The following is a 22,327-nucleotide window of genomic DNA, read 5'->3' on the forward strand; positions in this document are numbered from 1 at the left end:
GATCTCATGGCTCATGAGTGGACCTCTGCTGTCCAATAAAATACCCACTAGCCCTGTTCTGCAATCGAGCACTGGAAATGTGGATAATCCAAAATTAAGATGTTCTCTACATGTAAATTACATACTGGGGTTAGGAAACTTAATATGAAGAAAAAAATGTGAAATATCATGTGAATTATTAATTATGCTGAAATAATCATTTGACCATGTTGAGCTAATATATTGTTAAAATTCATTTCACTTGTATTTTTTTAATTCTAAAAATGTGGCTATTAGAAAGTTTAAAGTGGTCTGTGTGGCTCATATGTGTGACTCACAATCTGCTCTGATTGGACAGTGTTGGGTCAGAATGTTTTGGACTGTCCTGTGATTCACAGTGCATTCCCTCCATGATCTTTGATAAACATGGATTTCTGAGTTACTCCTCCATGTTTCTTGGAGGCCCCATGGATATTTGTGTCTCTCTTAGGAAGGAGGTAGTCCATATGCCTGATGCTGCAATGCCCTCTTGCTTTTGATCCCAGCAGCAAGCCATCTGGACCAGGGGCAAAGAGTCAAGCAGAAAGCCTGAGGTCTGAGGAGCTCTCTCTCTCTCTCTCTCTCTCTCTCTCTCTCTCTCTCTCTCTCTCTCTCTCTCTCTCTCTCTCTCTTCCTGTTGTGGTTGAATCTGGTAGGCTGGGTTACCCTCAAACAGCCTGGTCCACAGGTACTATGTTGGATATAGATTTCAGCAACTTGAGCCAAGTTGTGGTATGCAAACAAATCAGCTGTATCCTGTCTCATGGGGATTGGGGAAAACATCCCATGAAAGAAAGAATTATGTTTTATAAAAGAGAAGCACTTGCCTTAGGAGTCTGGCATTCAGGACCTGAGCTGACTGTTAACCTGTCCTGACACTTCCTGGACTGGCCAACAGTATCAGGATGCACTGAACACCCTGAGACTCACATTCCCATGTTCTGAACCCTGCTACACATAACCTGAATGGGAATTCATCCTCAGGATTCTGGATATGTTACCAGCCTCTGCAGTGTGTGGGGATGAGTCCCTTCACAGTCTGGTTCAGCTACAGATTTTTGGACCTTGATGATATAACTTGAGTTCAGTCGTTTTGAATGGGAAGTTAAAAAAGAATTTTGTGCAGTCTAAAGTGGTAACTTCGGGGACAAGTCTTTGAAATCTCCTTTCATCCAAACTCCCAAGATTTTACTCCTTGTCTTAAAGCTTAACAGTTTGCAAGGCACTTTTGATAATTTTTAACAATCTGTTAAAGGCAATGTTCACTGAACACACAAAAATAAAAGTAGAGGAGTAAAGAGCTTATGTCCCATGGTGGTGACAAAAGGCAGAGGCTACAGAACCCTGGTCAGTTTAACTATGGCCTGCTAAGCTACAGCTTCTGGCTGCCCTATGATGGAGAGACTCTGGGCTACATGCTCAGAAGCACTATGTCCTCCCTGCTCTATTGTGGCAGCCCCTATCCCTCTTGTCACCTGTCCTACTGCTGTCAGCTGCTTGTGGGCCCCAACCCCTTGCTAGCTGCAAGTGTAGTTCTCAATACAAATTAGCAGCAATGCAGGCAGGCAGGCTGAATGGCAAAGCCTCTCCCCCCCCCCCCCCCCCCCCGTCCATGCTCCCCCTCCTTCCCTCTCTCTTGTTTTCATTGAGCCCTCTTCACAGGCGCCAGCTGCCTCATTAAAGAGCAGTCTTTATGCTGGGCTTCACCTGTACCCACCCTTAGCAGTAGCTGTTGAGCCCCATGGCCACACTGTCTGGCGGAGGCACAGAGAATGGAGGGAAGTCTGGCAGGCGAGCGGGAGAGGTATGGCTTTCCTTCTTTCTTGCCCTGAGCAGTTGGAGGAGGGCCAGCCGGGCAAGGGCAATGGTCAAGGGTTGGTGGGAGTCAGGGCTTCTCCATAAGGATGCCCTTTGCAGGACCTGGCCCAGAGAACTGGGACCAAGGACAGGGCCTTGTTCCAGAAGTTGCCCCTGCTAGACAGATCATTTGCCTGGCTAAGAAACAGGTGTGCCCAGGGCAGGAGGAGGGAGAGAGGAGGAAAGCTGGGTCAGAACTTCAGTGGGCTAGTGAAAAAGGAATTTCCACTTGCCAGACATCTAATGGCTGCCCAAGAAAGAGGACCCCACTCCTGCTCTCACCCACTTCCCCAGTGATGCTTGTGACTCTTCTCCTTCCAAGGTCCTGAATTAGGCAGGCTTTACCAAATGTCTCAATTTTTTATACTTATTTTCCTCTATTCCTTGCACCAGGGACCAACCCTTCCACCCATACCCACTGTGCATGGCCATAAACCATCAACAACCACTTTTTTTTTTTTTTTTTAGTGGTTCTTGAAGTTTTGATTTTCTCTACATGGCTAGGGCTCAGTTTTTAATTTTGAAATCCCTAGAGATCTGGCTGATGTGGGAAAGAAAATTTCAAAAATTATCTCCCTGTATTCATAAAGGGAGAAGCCTATGGAATAGGCACCTCCCCTTCCACCATACCCTGCCCACGGAGTCTGGCTCTGGGCACCTTCCAGGGGAAGTGTGTGTCCTGTCAACCCCACCCTCTCCCACAGAGATCCCCCAGCCAATGAAAACCTTGCTCTCTTGGTTTCAGGCCAACTTAATCCTCCACACTTCTCTGGCACTTGAACTGTTTCACATCTGTCAAGGATCTGGGAAAAGTTACCAGATTGTGTGGTGTGAGTGTGTGTAGTGTGTCTAAGTGTGTGTGAGTGTATGCACTCATGCATGCATATCTTTTGTGTCACTTGTGTACATGTGTAAGTATGTGTGTATGTATTATGTATGTTATGTGTGGTAGATGATGGGTATGTGCACAGGTGTCTTCTGTATTCTATGCATGAAGATAGTATCGTGTGTGAGTTGTATCATGAGAGAGTGGGTGTGTGCCTTTATGTGTATGTGTGAATGTATGTGTGCATGTTTTTCAGAGTGTGTACATGTATGCACATATGCGCGTGTATGTATGTGTTGTATGGTGGAGTATATATGTGCATATGTGTGTTTGTGTGTGTGATGGAGTGTAGGCACATGAATGCATGTTTGCATTTTGTATGTGTGTCATAATGGGATATGTATATGCATACATATGTGGTAAGTATATACATATTTGCACTGTTTGTGTGTTGTGTGTGTCATGTGTGGTGGAGTGTATGTGTTTGTTTTATGGGTATATATGTATTGTGTATGTGCATGTACACACATACATGGTAGGATGTGTGCATGTTTGCATTGTATGTAGTGTATGTATGTAGGTGTGGTGGAATGTGTGATGTAGAGTAAATGTGTGCATATATATGTGATTGTGTGTCTATGTGGTGGAGTGTGTAAGCATAAGAGTGCATGTTTGCATTGTGTATGTATGTCATGTGGTGGAGTGTGTGTGCACATGGGGTACAATGTGTGCATGTTTGCACTGAGTATGTGCGATGTGTGTTTATGTGTGTGTGTGGTAGAATCTGTGTTGGAGTGTCTCCTTGTGTGTGTGCGTGGGTGCATGCGCACATGTGGTTAGCCATGGGGAGGGTGGAGGGGCTGCATGCTCGGGCCAGCTCAGCTCAGACGCGGCACCAGGGTTGACTGGGACTGCTTCATCTCAGGCCAAGTCCTTCAACAGCAGAAGCCAGAGGGCCAAGCGCTGGTGAAAAGCCCTGATGTGCTACTGCCTCCCCTCCGACTGCCATGGGGACATTAAACCTTCAACGATCTGGGACTCTGACGGCTGGTTCTTGGTTCTCTGCCTGGAAAAACAGTAGGCGAATAGTAAAACCTTAAATTCTAACATGTGTAAGTTATACATCTTATTTTCATTTTCAGCCCATGTTCCCTCTGTAAGACATCAGGAAAAAATTACCGTCTGACTTCTAATATCTCAGTGGAGCATTTATCTCCCAGCTATGATAAGTGATCTTCAATATTTTTTTCCTTTCAGATTAAGAAACAAATTCATTTAATTTTCTTTATTGAATGTGCTCAGGCCTCCCCCGCCCTGCCCAAGTTTTGGGAAGCCCTGGGCTGTTCCCCTTCTTTCTGGGCTGGTAACAGCTCTCCCTGCTGTGTGGATGGGTGGGTCCCTGTCTGGCACAGCCCTGCTCCTTAAGCCCTCTCAGTGGTCCCTTCCTGCCCACGGCAGAGTGACAGAGGGCAGTGGCTAGGCCTTTGGAATGTCCGGAGAGGTTAGCAGCGTGAAGTTGGAAAGCTGTAATCTGAACCTTATCTGACCTCCTTGGTCTGAAGGTCTGGTTTGGAGCTCTCAGAGTACTGGCTGTCTCCCAGGCTGCCAGAGCGGATGCTTGCTGCTTGGTGTAACCTCGGCTGCAGCCCCTGCTTGGCCTTTCAGGGGTCTCCTCTGGTCCTGCTGCCAGAGGATATAAGTGGGAACTGGACATGGCAAAGTGGCCCCTCCCCAGACACACTGGGAGGTCCATGATAATGGACTGAGAGCTATATGGAGTGTTCTGCCTGCCTGCTCTGTGGCACCAAGTGGCCACAGTGGGTGTGTCAGCCCAGCTCTCCAGACGGTTGCTCTATGCTGCAAAAGACCAGGTGTTAATTGGGTTGTGTCCTTTGTGACCATGTTAGGTGATTTGCTTTCTCTCTTATGCATTTTCAGATTACATTCTCTGTGAACTTAATGATCAGGGCTGCAACACTCTATCAGGGCCACAACCTCTATCAGGTTGTAGTTCCTCGATTCTATTTCTCCTTTCACAATAGCAATCAGTTCTTTTGCACATGGGTTTTGATAAAGAAGTTTAACACTGAATATGAGACCTGCATCGTGTGTGTGTGTGTGTGTGTGTGTGTGTGTGTGTGTGTGTGTTGCTGGGTATTGAACCCAGGGACTTGTGCATGCTAGCCAAGCACTCGACCACTGAGCCATACCCTCAGCACACATTCCCCCAGCCTACATCCCCCACCCTTTTTTTAAAGTACTGAGAATTGAACCCAGTCCTTTATGCACACTAGGCCAGCACTCTACCACTGAGCAACATCCCTAGCCTGCATCTACCTTTGTGACTCTGGGCCATTCATCCCCATCTCTCCATTTCCTTAACCATAAGAAGGAGATAGTAACCTTTCTGTACCTATCTTGGAGGGTTATTGGGAAATTCAAATATAACAATGTGTGACAAATGCATTAAAACAAAATATATGTAAAAGAAATAGCTCACCAAGAAAACATTTATCACTCGCCTCCCATGTAAAGCACTATGTAGGCTACTGGAGATTAAATAAAGAATGTAATGACACCACCTCAAAAAATAATATGGCAGGAGGAGAGTTGATGCCAAGGGAAGAATCGCATGGTGTGAAAAGTCCCATACCCAGCACAGACACAAGAGTGCTATGGGACTGCAGAGAAGGAGTGTCCGGGAGCAGGGACTAGAAAGAGCAAGAGCTGCCTGGCAATTAGGATAAAACTGCAAACTGCAGTGAGGTTGGGAGGGCCGTTCACTAAGGAGCTGCCAAGCATTTTTAAGTGCCCTAATTACAGGATTGGTCTGGGGTTTGCAGAAAGCTCTGGTGGCACTGTGGAGGAGGGAAGTAGAGCTTCATCATCTTCATCATCATCATTACACTCAGGTGGACTGGACATGGCTCCACGGGTATCTGAGTGATTGGCCTGCCCTTCTGAGGCTGGGGCAAGCTGCCCCCATCAGGAATGACTTCCTCTGGGCTTTGTCTCCTCTCACTCTAGGGAGTCTCCGGTGGACTGCAGCGTTAGCAAATGTAGCAAGCTTGTAGGAGGAGGCGAGTCCAACCCTATGAACTACAACAGCTACATGGACGAGAAGAACGGCCCCCCTCCTCCCAACATGACCACCAACGAGAGGAGAGTCATTGTGCCCGCAGGTACCTTGGGAACCAGGCTGCCTGGCCAGCATTCACTTTACCACTCCTTGGGGGCTGTAGTGGAAGGGTAGGCCTGCTCCACGGGGCATTGAAACCTTACCTGGTACTCTAGTCTCCATGGAAATGCAAAATTAGGAAAGCTGTTCATCTTCCCTGACTAACTAGCTGCCATCCAAGACAGGGTCCCAATTTTCAGCAGAACACCAAAGTGCTGGTTTCAGAAGCCCCACTCTCAAACAGGGCACATCACATACTCTACACCAGTGGCCTGGTACCCTAGGATGAGACCTGCTGAGGCTCAGAGGCAAGGCTACCTCATCCCAAAAGGAGTCCATGAACTCCCAGACCTAGCCATCCCTGTCTTTAAGGAAGAGGGTGGCTACTGATGCCCCTCCTCCCTTCAGGCATGTACTTCCTGGCATCTGCTGGGTTCCACCTTTCCAAAATTACAGCCAGCTCTTTCAGTTTTAAAATAGAAATAACTATATTTAACAAACGGAGTGCCTTCACACGTGTGCCACAAGTTATGTCATTATGTAAAAATAGTCTCTTTTTCCGAGGTATTGGTGCTGTTGGTTACAGAAAATAAAACCATTGTTCAATTCTTCAGTCCACTGGCCGGACACGCTGCCTGGGCTTGCACTCACTAGCAAGCCCTGCCACCCGGACACAAAGGGAGTTTGAAAACTGCCACGTGTAGAACGGGTGCCAGGTAGTAGGAGCAAGAATGTCCAGATCTTAAACAGAGTGAATTACAGGGAGGGACCAAAACTAACCTTACCAAAATAGCTCCACCAAAGAGACTAACTCCCTCCATTTGTAAAAGTGAAAAGGCAGTTGTGTCTCAGGACAAAGGATCAGACGACTCTCTGAGGTCGTCCAGAAAAATGTGTTGGTCTAAAGGCACGATTTTGAGATGGGACCATCCTTCCAAGGAAAGCTGTACCTCACCATATCCTGGGACCACAGCCCATCCATGTGTTCTGGACTAAACTCCAGGGGAGATGAAGGTAGAAAGTAGGGAAGAGTGAGGCAGGAGAGGAGGGGATTGTGGGAATTGTTCTGTACCTTACAATATTTACAAACTGTTCAAGTTCCTTCTTCCACTAACAAAAGAAGAGGAAGAAGAGTTTCATTTCTGGAGTGCTTTCCAGCTGCCAGGCATAAGATAAATTTGCTTTATCTTATGTCATTTAATGTTTGGTCTCCTGCCTCCTTCAGGGGATCAGCTGGTGATCATTAGCCAAGGTGCATCTTCTCCCTACTCACAGACAATGCGACTATGTTGTTAAAAACTAACATGGTGGGGACTCTCAACGCTTCCCCAGGCAAGGCAGAGCCTTCCTTGCTCACTGGGTATCAAGCTATCCTGCTTCAGTCTAGCACAAGAAGAGAATCTTGGGGGACTAAAGCATTAGGGGATCACATTGTCTCTGAACCAATTTGTTGGCACCATCTCATTTTGGTAGTGATTTTGGGCGGGCTTATGGAAAGAGGACACAAATGGCCAGAATGGTGGGTTGACCCTCTCACTCTTAACTGATATTGACATGCTTTCAAAGGGAATAGCAAAATGTTGGACTTCAATGGGGCAAGTGAACTGTAGCAGGAATGATGAAAATAGTGTCAACTCATATCAAACATTTTCAAAGCACTTCGCCTAAGGAATTCATGAGCTATGGATTTGCTTCATTATTTGGCCACTGGCTAGATCTTTAAGAATTATCCTCAGACATTTTGGCTTCCTCCTGGTCAGCCTCTGGACATAAGGGAAAGTCTTATTTGGGCAGGTCCACAAATCAAAGCAATAAAACATTAGTGGAACAACCAATTGAATTTATGACGGGATTTTAAGACAAGTATAAATGAGCGCCCTAGTTAATCACTAGCTCCATGTTCAGATGGGAAGAAACTAGGACTAAATCATCCAGGAAATACATTTGGAAGAGTTTAGCATGATCCAGAGTGGAAGATTTATAATTCATTGTGCTGTAGAGGGAGAGAAATAATATTGTGATAGAGCCCAAAGCAAGGGAGGAAATAATAAAATAAATAAAATATAGGGTATAAAATTGAATTTGAGGCCTTGGATACTAAAAGTGAGGAATTAGGAGAAGTGAAGGATGAAATAATATGCTACATAATCCAACTCCCTCCAGGACATTTTTCTTTAGAATTCTGAAATGGTGCAAACGTATTTCCATTTACCAATGGTCCGTGCCTAATTGCTGCTGGAGAGTAAAAGTAAAAAAAGCAAGAAATTTATCTGAAAGAGACAAATGCACACTTGTACAATGAAGCTTTAGAGGAGCTCTGCTTTTTGGCACAAGGGCTTTGTAACTTACAGGTGAGTAATTGAGGATGGTGAGGAGGCAAGAGGGGAGGGGGCTTTGGGAAGACTTCAGGTGAAACCCCAAAACAGATTCTTACCAGCTGTGGGTCTTTGTGCAAGAGACTTGAACATCTACGACTCCACTTTCCATATGTAGAATGGGGAGAACCAATTTTGCCAGGTTTCCTTGATGAGTAAAAGTGGGATGAATGGAGGAGCTGATGCATCCCCCAGCTGTGCTACCACCGGTAACAGGGTCGTGGATTGTTGGTATGACGTGCAGCAGCAGCCTGTGACTTGCATCCCCAAATTCTCCTCTTAAAGGGGTCCTCCAGCACACACACTGCACTGCTCCCATGCATGTGTGGTGCTGGGCACATTGTAAGCCATACCCAGCCCTGACACCCAGATGCTTTCATATAAAAACCAAGGCGAGATGGAGAACCCTGCCAAAGGCACACAGCCAGCAGAAATCCCCCTAAAAGCTCTGAGCAATGCCCTCTGGTGAGGCAATAGAACCTTGCCTTCTTCCCTAGTGCTCTCCTAAGCATCAAACCCTGTTCCCATCTTTGCCAAGAGCCTTCACAGTCTCTGTAGAATGAGTGTGTGAATTGATTGCTAGGGAGCACAGATATTCCTGCCAAATAAGCATGCTAAATAAAACAGGTCATGTAAAAGTCAGGGGTGACCCACTGCCTTGTAATAAAATTCAAGTCTCTCCTCCTCCAGGAAGCCTACTAGGACTCTCCACATTCACATTCTTCTCTGCCACCCAGGACCCTTGAACTACCACCATGAAATCCACTGCTTAGTTATTGCTTTGCTACTATTTTATGATAGGTATTGGGTGGGGGAAGACTAAGAGCCACATAGTTGTCTTCTATGATGAGCATGATTTAAGGTATTTGTTGGACCCAATAACAATTGGTTGACAAGTGAAGACATGGGTTCCAGATGTAACAAGGGATAAGGAATAAGGGTCCTACTTAGTACAGAACCTGAAAGTGCACCCCACACACCTGGCTGAGGACTTGTGAGGGTCCCATGGTAACATGGCCATTGTCCTTACATTGCTCAAATTCACTCATGGCTAAAAGTTTCCTGTCTTTAACATAATTTCTAATCTTTGAGTATTTAAATATCCTAAAGATGTTTGGGGAATGATCTGGTAGACATTTCAACATGGCTGTCCCCAAAAGGGAAAAACCCAGATTGGATTCATGTCAAACACCACTGGGTCTTCCAACCATGCAGATGGGATTGCTATAAAAGTTCATGCACAGATATTTCTTTTCTATAGACATCTGAGGGATTGGTGCTCTTTCTTGAAATCATTAATGTTCTTAAAAACACAGATGGTCCCCCTTTCCAGAGACAGTGGTCCCTGGATCTGTGCAATTGTGTCTATTTTCATTTTGATGCCACTTTTCTCAGGGAAAGCTCTCAATTGCCCTCCAAGATCTTTAAGGGGCATCCTGTCAGGGGGCAGCTAAGAGCCTTCCCAGAGAGCTAAGTGGTTCAGGCAGCACCATGGGGTCAGATGGGCTGCTCTGAGGGGGGTCATCGAAAAGGGAACTAGCAAAGGGAGAGAGAGAGGAAGGGGGAAGGGAAGGGGACAGGAGGGAGAGAAAAGGAGAGAGGAAAGGGGAGAGAAAGAGGGGAGAAGGAAAAAGAGGGAAGAAAGCAGAGAACGACATAGGGGAGGGGGGAGGGAGGAAAGAAAAAGATGGGCAGAAGAGAGAGAGGGAGAGGGGAGAGAAAGGGAGAGAGAAAGAAAGAGATGGAGAGAGGAAGGGAAAGAGAAAAGAAAGGGAGAAAGCCAGAGACGGAGAGAAATGAGGGAAGAAAGAGAGGAAGATTGAAAAAGAGGGAAGAAAGAAAGAAGAGAGAAGGAGGGAGACAGAGATAGGAAGAGAAGGGAGGAGGAGAGGGAAGAGAGAGAAAGGGGGACTTCTAGACTGTGTGAGCAGCCTTCCTTGCTGACCTCTCCTCTCCTCTACAGACCCCACACTGTGGACGCAGGAGCACGTGCGGCAGTGGCTAGAGTGGGCGATAAAGGAGTACGGCTTGATGGAGATTGACACCTCCTTTTTCCAGAACATGGATGGCAAGGAACTGTGTAAAATGAACAAGGAGGACTTCCTCCGAGCCACCTCGCTCTACAACACGGAAGTGCTGTTGTCACACCTCAGTTACCTCAGGGAAAGTAAGTGCCAAGGGCCCAGGTCTTGGAGAAAGCTCTGTGGGGCTTGCTGGGTTCCCCACAGGTCAGGAAAGGGGGTCACTGTCATTTGTATTAGTCACCTGGGCAGAGGCCTAGGAGTGGTACCCTTGGGGCTGCAACCCCTCAAGGTCATTTGGGCTCCTACAGACCCTTCAAGGCTCAGACTCAATCCTGAGTTATCAAGGGAAGCAAAATAGGCAATGCAGGAAAAGTAGGGTGCTGTGACATGGGGGTTGGGGGTCAACAGAGGCTAGTTACCCTGGTCCTATGAAAGCCTCATTCTAGAAGTTACTTCTGCTCATAATTATGTAGAAAGGGAAGGTCTGGTTGGCGTTTTCCTAAGAAATGATTTAAAGTTCCTGCAGGAAACTGAGTTTGTGCATTTGGGATTTAAGTTTTGAAAACTGACATAGTAACTTCCTCTTATCCTGGGGCCACTCAGATGCCCCCTGACCCTGCCTTACAGGCTGCTTCCTGCACACTTATTTGCTGAACAGGGAGAGTAGCCCATGCCACCAGGGTGATAGGATCTACAGGAAGCTTTCTCCTGGTATAGCCTGGAGAACAACAACATCCAAAAAGCTTTGGAAAAGGAGAGCTTAAGAAAGAAAGGGTTTATCTACTATGAGGCTCCCCAGCACCAAGTGCCCATCAGTTCAATGTGAATTTCATTTGATATAAACTGTACACAGAGCAGAGAATGGGACCTGCTCGGAAAATCTCAGCCTTAACTCTTCACCAGGTGATATAACAGTACTACTTCTAATTGCTTTAGAGTTGTTCTGTGGCCGGAAATCACAGTACTAAGATTAGGGAGTTGAAGCCAGGGGAAGACAATGTGTGCTCATCTATGCAGGGGTATCCTCATGGCCAGGCCTGTCCAGACAGTGGGCAGGCTCTGGATGTAGTATTGACTATTGGTGGCCAAAGGGGCTGGGACTATTAAAGACTTAAGTTTTGGGAAAGAGTTTGTTGATATAAAGTCCCCTTCAAAAGCTGAGGTCTTAGTACCTACACAGCCACCTTTCCTGGTCTGGTGGCCTCTGAGTTGGTTTGTGCCTTATTTGCTTTCTGTTGCTCAGTGGGTCTTTAACTCCCCCACCCCCTTATGATCTGCTGTCCTAAGGCAACCGCACAAAGTGCACTGTGGGGAGTGGGGGGCAATACACACTAGCTGGAAAAATATTTTAAATGTCTTTGGAAGTTTCCACCCGTCCTATCCCTCCAGGCTATCCGGCCACCTCTCCCAGGCGTCTGGGAACCAGTGGGTGAGAGTGGATGACGCAGTGTATGTTAGCACAGAGCAATGACCTCATGTCTGAGTCTTGCTGCAATATGAGGTCAGTCCAAGAAGCAGCCGTTTCAGAAAGGGGGCCATTTTCCATCGAGTTTCTCTAAGCTTTGGATGATGCTAATCATCATTTCTAAGGATCTGTATTTCTCCAGCTTTAAGTCTTCATAGAATGATGGGGGAAAGAATCTTTGACTGGAATCGTGCAATGATCCAGAAAGGGCAGGGGCAGAGGGAGGCCTACAGAAGGTGGGTGCAAGAAGAAGACAGCAAGGCAGAGCAGCAGTCAGATCTGCTTTTCTGCCCCTCCTAGCATCAGCAGGAGGCTGAGATCCCTGAATCTTTTCCTTCTTTGTGAGAGAAGAGATGACAGCAATGTGATATTCATATCACATAGGTCACATTATATCATTTATGATACATATGATATGATATTTGATATACAATATCATATTCATATATCACATAAAGAACCTAGTAATTTTTGGCTCCACTGTAGAGATCTTTGTTGGGAGTGTGTCCAAGTACATTCAGAGTCAATAAGGGGGGAAGCCCATTCAGGCCATGGACCCATAAGCCTGGTTTTCTGACTGGTCTATAAACAGCCCAAATCCCTTTGGTACTTCCTGTCACCAAGAACCTGAGTCATAGACACTGAAATAAGACAAATACCTGTGGCTCAAAATGCCCAGGAATATAAGGAGGTGGTGGTTGGTGACCCTCAGGAGACTTCCTACTGGAGGAGGGTAGAAAGCAAGAGTGAATAGTAAGTAACCCAGTAGTGAATAAAGAGGGGGGACAGAGCTTGAAATGTGGGGGTAAAACATGGCATGAAAAAGGGTTGCTTCTTTCTATGAACATATGTAGACATCAAAGAAGATGCCTCTAAAGCAATCAAAATACAAAATTTCTAGAAAGGGGATTAATAATAGAGCAACTTTCAGAGTTGAGAGGAGATGGAATCAAGCTTGGCTATGGAAGGCCTTGGAAAGCACGGGACAGATTTCCAGAACCAGGAAGATGGTTGGGTGACAGCAGTACATGACAGGAAGTTGCTCTGGCATTAAAAGTTTACTCTGAAAAAAACGAGCAGTGCTGATGATACCAGCTGAAATGGGAGAGCTCACTGTAAGGTGGTCTGTGCATCAACATAAAAACCAGGTCTGCCTGCCAAAGCAAAGTAAGACGGTGTATTAAGTCTTAAAAAAAAAAAAAAGAAAGAAAGAAAAGAAAAAGAAAACTTGCCCCAACGTAGTGTTGTAAGAGCCTGTTGAGGAATCTAGACTTGAAACTTCCTTATTCATGTTTCTTCCTCATTGGTGTCCTTCTTGGGGTCCAGCTTCTGGGACCCTCTATTTGGATGGTGGCTGGCTGCTAGGACATCTGTCTGCAGGAGGCCAAGTGCCAGTGACTGTCAGCTCTCTGGATTGCTGTGAACTCCCTCAGGCTGACCAACATGTCTTCAAACACTTTATAGTTTTTCCAGACTGACTTCCAGTAGATGATTTGCGCTTAGGAGGGAGGCCAGTTCTTGGGGAAAAGGTTAAGTCAACTGAATTGAGACAAGGGGAAGGGGTGCTAATTCCTGTGCCTGTCATCTTGTCCTTTTGTTGGAGAGGGGGACCGAGTGCAAACATTTATACTTTAGCAAGAATTGGAAGGAAGATAGTGGAGATCCCAGATGCAGATGGAAGTACAGGAGGGTAAAGGGTAGCCAGTAGAAGAAAACTAGGGAGCAGAACCTGTGTGAGGATTGTTATAGGTAAAATTGGTGGCACTGTTCTGATCTAATCTTTCTGGATTATTCTAGAAAAAGGGACACCTTATAGGATAAGAAAATCTGGCATCAAATTTATACTTTCACAAAAGGTGCTTGACTGTTTATTCTGGTTGTCTGGGGAGGGGAGCTCTTTTACTTTTAAATTTTAAATTTAAAGATGAATTTTCCAGGGTGAGGAAGAAATAGCAGTGTCTCAAGTCCCTCATGCTAGGATTTATCCAGCCTGCCTGGAGGTGCCTGTCTTCACATTTGGGCATTTCAACTGTCCCAGACAGAGTAGCTTTGTAACACCACCCACACTTGAAATTCAAGGACTAAGAGGGCTGCGTCTGGTTAGGATGCCTCAGTTCTTGGAGAATGCTTAAATCTTTAAGAATGCTTAAATCTCCTGGAAATAAGACAGGCCAGCATCTGCCTAGATGTCATTCACTTTACATAGACAGGGTGCCCCCTAGTGGACACCAAGTGGACCACTCTTATAATCCCCATTTCAAAGCCAGAGCAACTGAGGCCTGACACTCTTCAGGAATTGGTTCAAAGGCAATCAGGCATTGAAAAGCACCTGTCCTGGTCTCTAAGCCTCAGACCTCTGAAGTCCCAGTCTGCGACTTGACCCAAGCCTCATGCTACTGCAGATGACAGGTCTATCTTGGCAAGAGATGCCCCAACCCACAGTCAACAGGAAGCCAACCTGCACCACACTTGCCTCCTCTTCCCAGCCTGAGAGTTAGCCTCATTCTTCCAGGGCTTCCACTCAAAGGGCCAGGCCACTTACCCCACAGTGTTTTGTTTTTATGTGTACCAAGAGATAAGTGCTTTCCAAAAAACTTTCCTGTGGCCTCCTGGAATGAGGCAGATTAAGCCAAATCTATCCTCCGCCAACCCCTCTCTCTTCCCCACAGAGCCCCAAACTCTGGGCTTGATTGGCAGCCCCACCAGAATCTCTCCCAGACACACCCCGTGGGGCAGAGGCTGTGTTTGCAAAAGGCAGGCTGCGGGAAATGAGATTGGGCCCCTGGAAAGGCTGGGACCTGGCAGTTCAGCCTCAGGGCCACTGGGGGGAGTTTGGGGATGTCCAAGAGTCCAGAAGCTCCTGGGAGGAGGGGGCAGCCAGAAGCAGAAGGAAGAAGAAGGCTTTTTGTTGGGTTTGGTTTGGTTTTTCCTTTAACAAACGAGTTGGGTTTGTATGTCTTTCTGGGTCTGACCTAAGAAGCTGTGTTTTCAAACAGTGGCAGCTTAAGAGAATGAAATATATTGTGTGGCAGGGAGACCACAGGAAAGGTATCTATCTTGATTCCCATTTTTAATTTAAACTTAATGGAAAACACATTTTGCATCTTGTAGTATTCCCACCTGCGACCTCAGATGGTCGGGCAAAGGTGATGGATCGGGGCAATCATGCTGGTGAAGAATTATCCCTTCCAGGTCCAGGTTTGGCCAGGAAAGAACAGGATTCCAGCAGGACAAAAGGCCAGATCGCCCTGGACTCAGCACTCAGCCAGGCCTGTTGTTTAGGAGTCTGACCGCCCTGCCCTGCCCCCTCCAGCCCATCCCACCCACACTCAGCTAGAGCCATTGACTGCGCAGAAAAGGGAGACCTGGCTCAATAGGCTGAGGATGAGGGATGAGGGGCGCTGGTGGATTCTATGGCAACAGCGAGGCCCAGACAAAGGCTTTGACATTGGGACGCTGCTCCAGGTGTCTCCCATGCTCCAGGTGTCCCAGATGAAAAGCAGGTTAGGCAAAGGGAATATGGAACAAAGAAAGCACCCTCCTCCTCGGGTGGAGGTGGGGGTTGCCCCACACCTGCAAAGCTTCATGGTGCCCATTCCCATCTCCTTTCAGATCCCAGATTCTGTATCCAGGGACAGATGGACTCAAAAATGGAAAATTATCTTTTCCTGATGCTCTTACTTTGGGAAGGCAATTCCAATCAGCAGCAGTTACTTTGTGCATTTAAGAGAAAAATGTGCTGTGAATAAATAAATATATACATGCATATATATCTACACACACATACCTATGTACATACATCAAATAACCAAGTAAATGGATGTTCCCATTGATGTATAACATACAGAATATTGCAAAAATTGCAAGGGCACAGTTGGGGGAATTACCACAAAAATGCATTCACTCACTTTTATAGGCACCACCCATCCCAAGTCAAGGAGTAGAAGAGAGGCACACTCCCTCTCTCCATTACTACTAACTCTTCTCCCCAAAGTTAACCACCACCCTGCTTTTCAACACCAAACATGAGTTTTGCCAGTTTCTTTGATTTGGCTTAGAGGCTGCAGGAGCTGGTGGTGGACTGAGGATTTGTAGAGAGATCAGATGGGATCCTGCCTTCTGCAACTTCTGGCTGTGTGATCCTGAGCAAATAACTTGTCTTCTTTGAATGTTGATCTCCTCATCTGTAAAAGAGGGATTAATGTGATACTGACTTTGTAAGACTCATGCAAGGACTAAGAGAGAGAATAGATAGAAAAGCGTCTGGCACATCATACATGCATTGTCCAAGGGCATTGGCTTCTGTCTTTCCCATTCTAGCCTGTTGATTCTGAGAAGTGGGGGTTAGGAAAACTTAGGAGATGAACAACATGCTAGGTTGGCTCCAGGTCAGCCCAGAGAGGTCCTCAAAGCAGGAGAAATAAATTCAAAGCAACTAGGAAGGAGGCCTGACTCTAGGAAGGACTTTCCTGCATCAGAACAAGTTCCCTTATGAAAAGAGTTTCTATATCATTCTCTATAGCCTGGGGACCTGGTTTAAAAAATTAGAGAAGAGAATGTGGGTCCCTTGGGAGAGAGACAAGAGGCCTCTGGACTGCCCCTCCTCAGGAATGAAACTTGAACCAAGAACAAACTTTGGGCAAAACCCTTTTCCTAGGTTGCCATGAAATATGTATTTCATGCAAGCTTTGGAGAGGTTATACGACCCTTTCTCTTGGCTTTCTGGGAGTTTCCTGTGGAATTCACATGTGCCCAAGGAAGAACTTTCACCAGGGGGGAAATTTAATAAATGTGGTTTATCTAAGCTTCGTGCTCTCCGCTAACTTTGCACTAATGACTCAGGCATTTTGCTCCTCAGAGACCGTCATTTTTCTTTATTTGCTCCAGCAGTGAGGTTTCAGCCTCAGGGAGAGAATGTCGGGGACAGAGATGCAGACATTCTTTTATTCCTGAGATTCTTTTGAATTCCCTTGGAACATTTGATTCCTTTGCTTAACCTCCTTTCGGTCGTGGAGGATTATTTCTTATTGCAGCAGAACCCATTCATAACTCTGATTTCAAAAAGGCAAGACAAAGGCTCAGCAACCTCTCCTCTAAAGGGTTTTATTGTATGTAATTGTGGTGTCTTGGGAAAAGGGGATAAAAATAGTAATGACAACAGCTAGCATTTATTGAGCACTTACTATGAACCAGGATCTGTTCTGAGCTTTACACACACAGAGGATTTTACTTAATCCTCACAACATCCCTATCAGGAAGGTTGTTACTATCAATCTCTTGTCCAGATGAGAGGTCTGTGGCTCGGATGAGATAAATGGATAGAGGTCATAAAGCTTATCATTGGTAAGAGGCAGGTCTAATTTTAAACTTATTTGCATAATGACCTCCACCAAAATGAAGTCATCCTAGCCCCACTTTCTCACTGATATTCTTGAGAATGGAATCACCAAATGGTAGCCAATTCTTGGTATCGCATCCAGGTGACAGTGTCATTCATAAAACAGTCTCCACCTATCTGCACTTTGGCATATAGCAGTCTCCAGGAGTTGCCCCACTCCTGGCTAGAACTGTTTCAGGACCAGAAGGAACAGTTACCCAAGCTAAAAGTCATATGTCCTAGCAGTTGGAAGGTTCTTCTAAAATCCGACTCCTCTCGGTCTAGTCTGGTAAGGCTCACAGCTTCTCTGAGGCACACAACCCCACGCCCACAGCTGGGTGAGGCAGTGAGGCGGCAGCCCTGCTTCAGCTTCCCCTCCATGACGGGACTAAAAATAGGTGTGTCTGACAGCCCATTCCCAGCCTGGCACCCTGTCAGTCCCCTCAGCCACGAGCAGCAGAAGGGAAGGGCTGTTCAGAAAGACTGTCTCGGCCTCAAACCCATGTGCCGAGCTTACGGTATCCTTTGTGAAAGCAGATCCCAGCCTTAGTTCTGATGGCGTTTTAAAATTTCCCCAGGAGAATCATGACAAGAATTCCTCAAATGCTTAAATTTTATAAAATAAAATCATTGCCTTCACTTTAAACAAAAGAATGAATCTAGTTGATAGAGGAAAGGGAGAATGTATTTTATATGCGGCAACACAAACTGATATCCCTTCAAAATGCCTGGCTTGGTACAGAATAGGTGTGCATCAAAGTGTAACCTTAAAAAGACTGTGTGTCAGCACCCTGGGATGGCAGGAAGTTCAGTGCCTGGCTCCTCATGGTGAGTTGTGTTCTCTTAGACATAGGAAAAAGGAGGCAGAAGTTCCTATTTATAGTAGCACCATCCCACCCCCTTCCCAACTCCCAGTGTCCTCTCCACCAGTAATGAATATTCAAGCACCTGGGTCCCACCTGTAAAAGGACCAGAATATACAGAAACCCAAAGGATTCAGCAGGGATGGCTAGCACCAGGTTTTCCTCTAGGGTGTGGCAAACTGTAAGCTGCAGGTCAAAAATCTGGCCCTCAGATAAAACAAAACAAAAACTAAGAAGAATGTACAAAGGAGACTGCATTTAGCCTCTAAAGCCTAAAATATGTACTAAATAGCCTCTATATTAAAAGTTCGCTGAACCTGCTCTAGTGAAATCTTTTCATTTTTCTGATGAACAAATCAAGATCGAGTCACTTATCCACCATCAGTTAGTGAGTTGGTAACACATCCAAGACAGATCTGGGTGGACTGATTCTTAATCCTATGTGTCTTCCATGACAGGGTCATGACATGGTGCCCAAGGATGTCAGGGTATGGACGTGGCCAACTCAGGAGGGCGTAGATTTATTTCTTCAACAAGTAGTCTGTTCTGATCTACCTTGGCCATAACTCCATAAGCTATTATACTCCTGCAGATTGGCTCTAAGCATATAAGTTGCTTTAGCTTATTTTTGCTCTCTGGAAATCCTCTGTCTACTTTTCCTCTCTCCTTTTCCCCTCTTCTCCCTTTTTGTGCCATCTCCTACTCTGAATCACAGAGCAATGATTTGATTTTAACTTGTATTAGTCAGCTTTCCTTTACTATAACAAATGTCTGAGATAATCAACTAATAAAGAGTAAAGGTTTATTTTGGCTTACAGTATTGGGTTTCAGTCTATGATCCATTGGCCCTGTTGCTTTGAGGCTGTGGATAAACATCATGATAGGAGCACATGCTTCCTTCACAAACAAGGGTCCCAGTATCACCTTCAAGGGCACACCCCCAGAGACTTCAAAAACTCCCATGAGGCTGCACCTCTTCAGTTAGGTTTTGCCAGCTCCCAATAGCTCCACACTGGGAGCTGAGCCTCTCAGTGGGCTTTGGGGGCACATTCTAGACCTAAACTATGGCATAATCTTTGTTCTTTTTTTTTTTCCCTTTGCTTTTCAGGTTCACTGTTGGCCTATAATACAACCTCCCACACAGACCAGTCCTCACGACTAAGTGTCAAAGAAGGTAAGTAAGTCTGTTTTCTCAAGCACTTAGAATTTTCTTCAGTCCCATACTGTTAAGATTGGGGTGGAAAACTTTAGATCTGCACACCAACTTCCTTGTTCCACTCAGTATTTTGTGGCATACAAGACAAGAAACCAAAGCTTTTCTCACTGTGCCACCAATTGTAAAGGCTACCTTGAAGAAGGTTTTGAAATATCTTGTAATGATATCATAAAGATAAAACTTGAAGTTATTATTCCATAAAAGAATATGTGTTGACCCTGAAAAGAAATGAATACTGCCTACTTTCAAAGCTCAAAGTTGGGGGTTTTCTCTTCTGAAGATAATGAAATAAAGATTTCAAGGATTTCAGCACAGCCATCTTTTAAGGTTCTTTTCCTAACAAATTTTAGTGGTATCAATTCATGGTTCAAATGGAGATTTGAGGATTTGATCTAGTCTGGTTTGGTTTGGTTTTATTTGGTTTGGTTCAGAGAGAAAGAAAACTGTCTCAGCAAATTATTTTTGCCAACAAGGATTTAGCACACATCACAATAGCATTTCTCAGCATCTTTATCAAATAATGTCATGAAGATTGGTCCTGACACTGCGTTAAATTTTAACCAAGTGAATAACTCATGATTCCTGGTTAATGGAGCTAAAAATGTGAACAAATAGTTATTAGAAACTACAGAAGGAGTGAAAAAAAAATTTTTCTGAGATAAAAAAAAATTCAATGGAGGAAGGGTTCTTGAGTGGGAGTTTTCAGAATGATAGGAGTAGGGCAGCCAAACTCTCTCTCCTCCCCTATTTTCTTTTTTTTTATTAGTTGCTCATGACAATACAATGATCTTGACATATCATACATTTGAATAAATTAACTCACACCTGTCATCGTATAGAATAAAGGTAGGTTTTGGTGTGTGTTGCATATCTAGTAGAGCAGAACAATGTTTAGGAGATACACCAAGCTCTTCTGAGGGAAGAGACCGTTTGTTCAGTATCTTCATGGGATGCAGAGAAAACAGAGACCCAAACAGCCCCTGTGTCTTGTCCAAGGCTACATCTTTGATCACACAGGACTTGACATTTGCTGTTAAGAATCTATAATTTAACAATGACCAGAACATTTATTTAATGCAAGAAATATAGATTATAATGGATCTACTTTTAAACATTTGTGGTTTTCAATTGTTCCCTTCTTCTCTCCTACTCCACTGAGGGCCAGTCCTGCTTCTGCTATTGTATATTCTTTCCAAATCAGATCTATTGAATCGAACCATGAAAACTGAAGTTGTATTGACTCATTCTGCATTCTAAGCCAAACTTGACTTGATGACCTATTTTAGCATCAGGTTTCAAATGTCTATAAGAGAGAACATCTATTTTTGAGGCAAATATATTTGAGGTCAGGGAAGCTTTGGCTTCCTTTGGGAAAACCACTCTCTCCCCTGAGCCTCAGTTGCCTGTCAAGTGCAGGGGCTGGACTAAGTCAGTAGGAGCCAAGCCCTATTTGGGAGTTCTTATTGAGTCTCACTTATTAAGTTTCATTTCATTTGCAGATTTGGAAGGAAGCAAGAGAGAGACAAAGGAAAGGAATCATTGGAAGGAAGAGGAGGGGGTAGGGAGGGGAGAAAGAAATGAAGGAAAGAATAAAGAAAGGAAGGAGGGAGGCAGTGGAGGAAGTTAAATCTTCCCATTGCTAAATGAAGATTCAAGGTTACAACCTACAGGTAACTGACCACCTCAGAAAGAACCAGTGAGGCTCTGGGGCAGGCAGAGCCAGTGGGAGATTTAGTACTGAGCTTAAAACACAGGTTTTAGTTTGGAAACTGGGTTAGGTAAGTGGAAATGCGTTGTTAACTCCCATGTCCTCTCTGGGGTGTCAACCCTCAGCCCTCTATATCCCTGACCATCTCTGGGAGCACATTTGCAAAGCTTCTGCCTTATTCAGGCTGATTGCAAGAGCAGCCCGCCCTTCCTGGGTAGCAACCCCTCTTCTGAAATGAATTAACCCGAGTATCCAGGCAAACGCACACAGCCAGGGCCCCATTCAGGTGGTGCTGGGCATTTATCTCCCAGCATCAGCCTTGGCCTCTAGAGTCTATTAAGTCTGGGCTTTGCAGGTGCATCTTTTGTCCCCTATAAAGCTCTCCACTTGAGCCGCCTTGCTCCTCTATCGCCTCCCCCCCCTGGAGAGATGGTCTGAATCTGTCTGAACAACCCAGCAAGCCACAAAACAAAGTGCATTAGCAAGACAAAGCTTACCCGGCTCCTCTCTCCCTCCCTTTCACCCTCCTCCCCACCTCTCCATCTCTCTTCTCTAATAGCTATGTTTATTTTTTTAATATTAAATGGAAAAAGAAAAAGGAGACATTCTGCTGCAACCTTGGCTCCATCTTCTTTGAATAATAACACATACATAGCCCCAGAAAAACTCAGAGTTTAGCAAAAGCACGGGAGCTGGGTGCTGTGGGTGGGTATAGACCTGCACACACGTGCACTCCCCAAAGGGCAGGTGCTGGTATCAGGTGCAAAGCAAAGAAGTTGAGGAAAAGATGTCTATTAATGTGTCTTCAAAGAGCTTATCAAATTAGAATGCCTCTTTACTTTAAAATGGCATAATCACTCTTCCAGCTTGCCTTTTAAAATTATAGCTGCAATTCTTAAGGGTTATTTGTTGCCCAGACATTTAAGACTTGGTTTTAAAAATTAATTTATAGCAATCTTTATTATCTTGCACTAAGTATTCTGGAGACATGAATCAGACCCAGCTAGAGTAGGGGTGCTCTCCCCATTTTTGGTCATCCAAGTTAGTGCACTTAAATAAATAAATGAGTATGGAAGTAACTATTGCCTATTTGCCAGATCAGGCATAGGGTCACTTCTACAGGATTTTGGAAAACAGTGGACACTTTCATGTACTTTTCTTTTGAGGCTTGCTTCATCCCTGTGAGTTAATTATTGTTATCACCATTTTATAGATACATATCAAGTGACTCACAGCTATTCAATGGCAGAGTAGGGATTCAAAGCCAGGTTACAGGACTAAAAATCCCTCAGTCCCTAAATGCTGATTTCACAGAAGTGAAGCAGAATAGTGGCTACTAGAAGCTGGGAAAGGTGTGGAGAGAGGATCGCTGATGGGTACAAAGGTATAGTTGGAGAGGAGGAATAGCATAGTAGGCTAA

At 45.2% G+C, this 22,327-nt stretch overlaps 2 protein-coding genes across 5 annotated transcripts in view; one reads left to right on the top strand and one right to left on the bottom strand.

The window, feature by feature from the left end:
- The window catches only part of Fli1 (Fli-1 proto-oncogene, ETS transcription factor), a 128,138-nt gene that overhangs the window by 79,340 nt on the left and 26,471 nt on the right, over nt 1-22,327 (top strand). For all 4 annotated transcript variants that reach the window (XM_040285543.2, XM_021730136.3, XM_040285544.2 and 1 more), the window contains 3 exons: nt 5,729-5,883; nt 10,218-10,421; nt 19,092-19,157. In XM_040285543.2, coding sequence (XP_040141477.1) covers nt 5,729-5,883; nt 10,218-10,421; nt 19,092-19,157 — 425 coding nt within the window. The remainder of the gene's footprint in view (nt 1-5,728; nt 5,884-10,217; nt 10,422-19,091; nt 19,158-22,327) is intronic.
- The window catches only part of Kcnj1 (potassium inwardly rectifying channel subfamily J member 1), an 86,823-nt gene continuing 79,292 nt past the window's right edge, over nt 14,797-22,327 (bottom strand). The window contains exon 3 of the transcript XR_013437995.1: nt 14,797-15,927. The gene's annotated coding sequence lies outside the window, so the exon portion shown is untranslated. The remainder of the gene's footprint in view (nt 15,928-22,327) is intronic.

Source organism: Ictidomys tridecemlineatus, chromosome 4 (assembly GCF_052094955.1).
Source record: "Ictidomys tridecemlineatus isolate mIctTri1 chromosome 4, mIctTri1.hap1, whole genome shotgun sequence".
Classification (NCBI taxonomy): Eukaryota; Metazoa; Chordata; class Mammalia; order Rodentia; family Sciuridae; genus Ictidomys; species Ictidomys tridecemlineatus.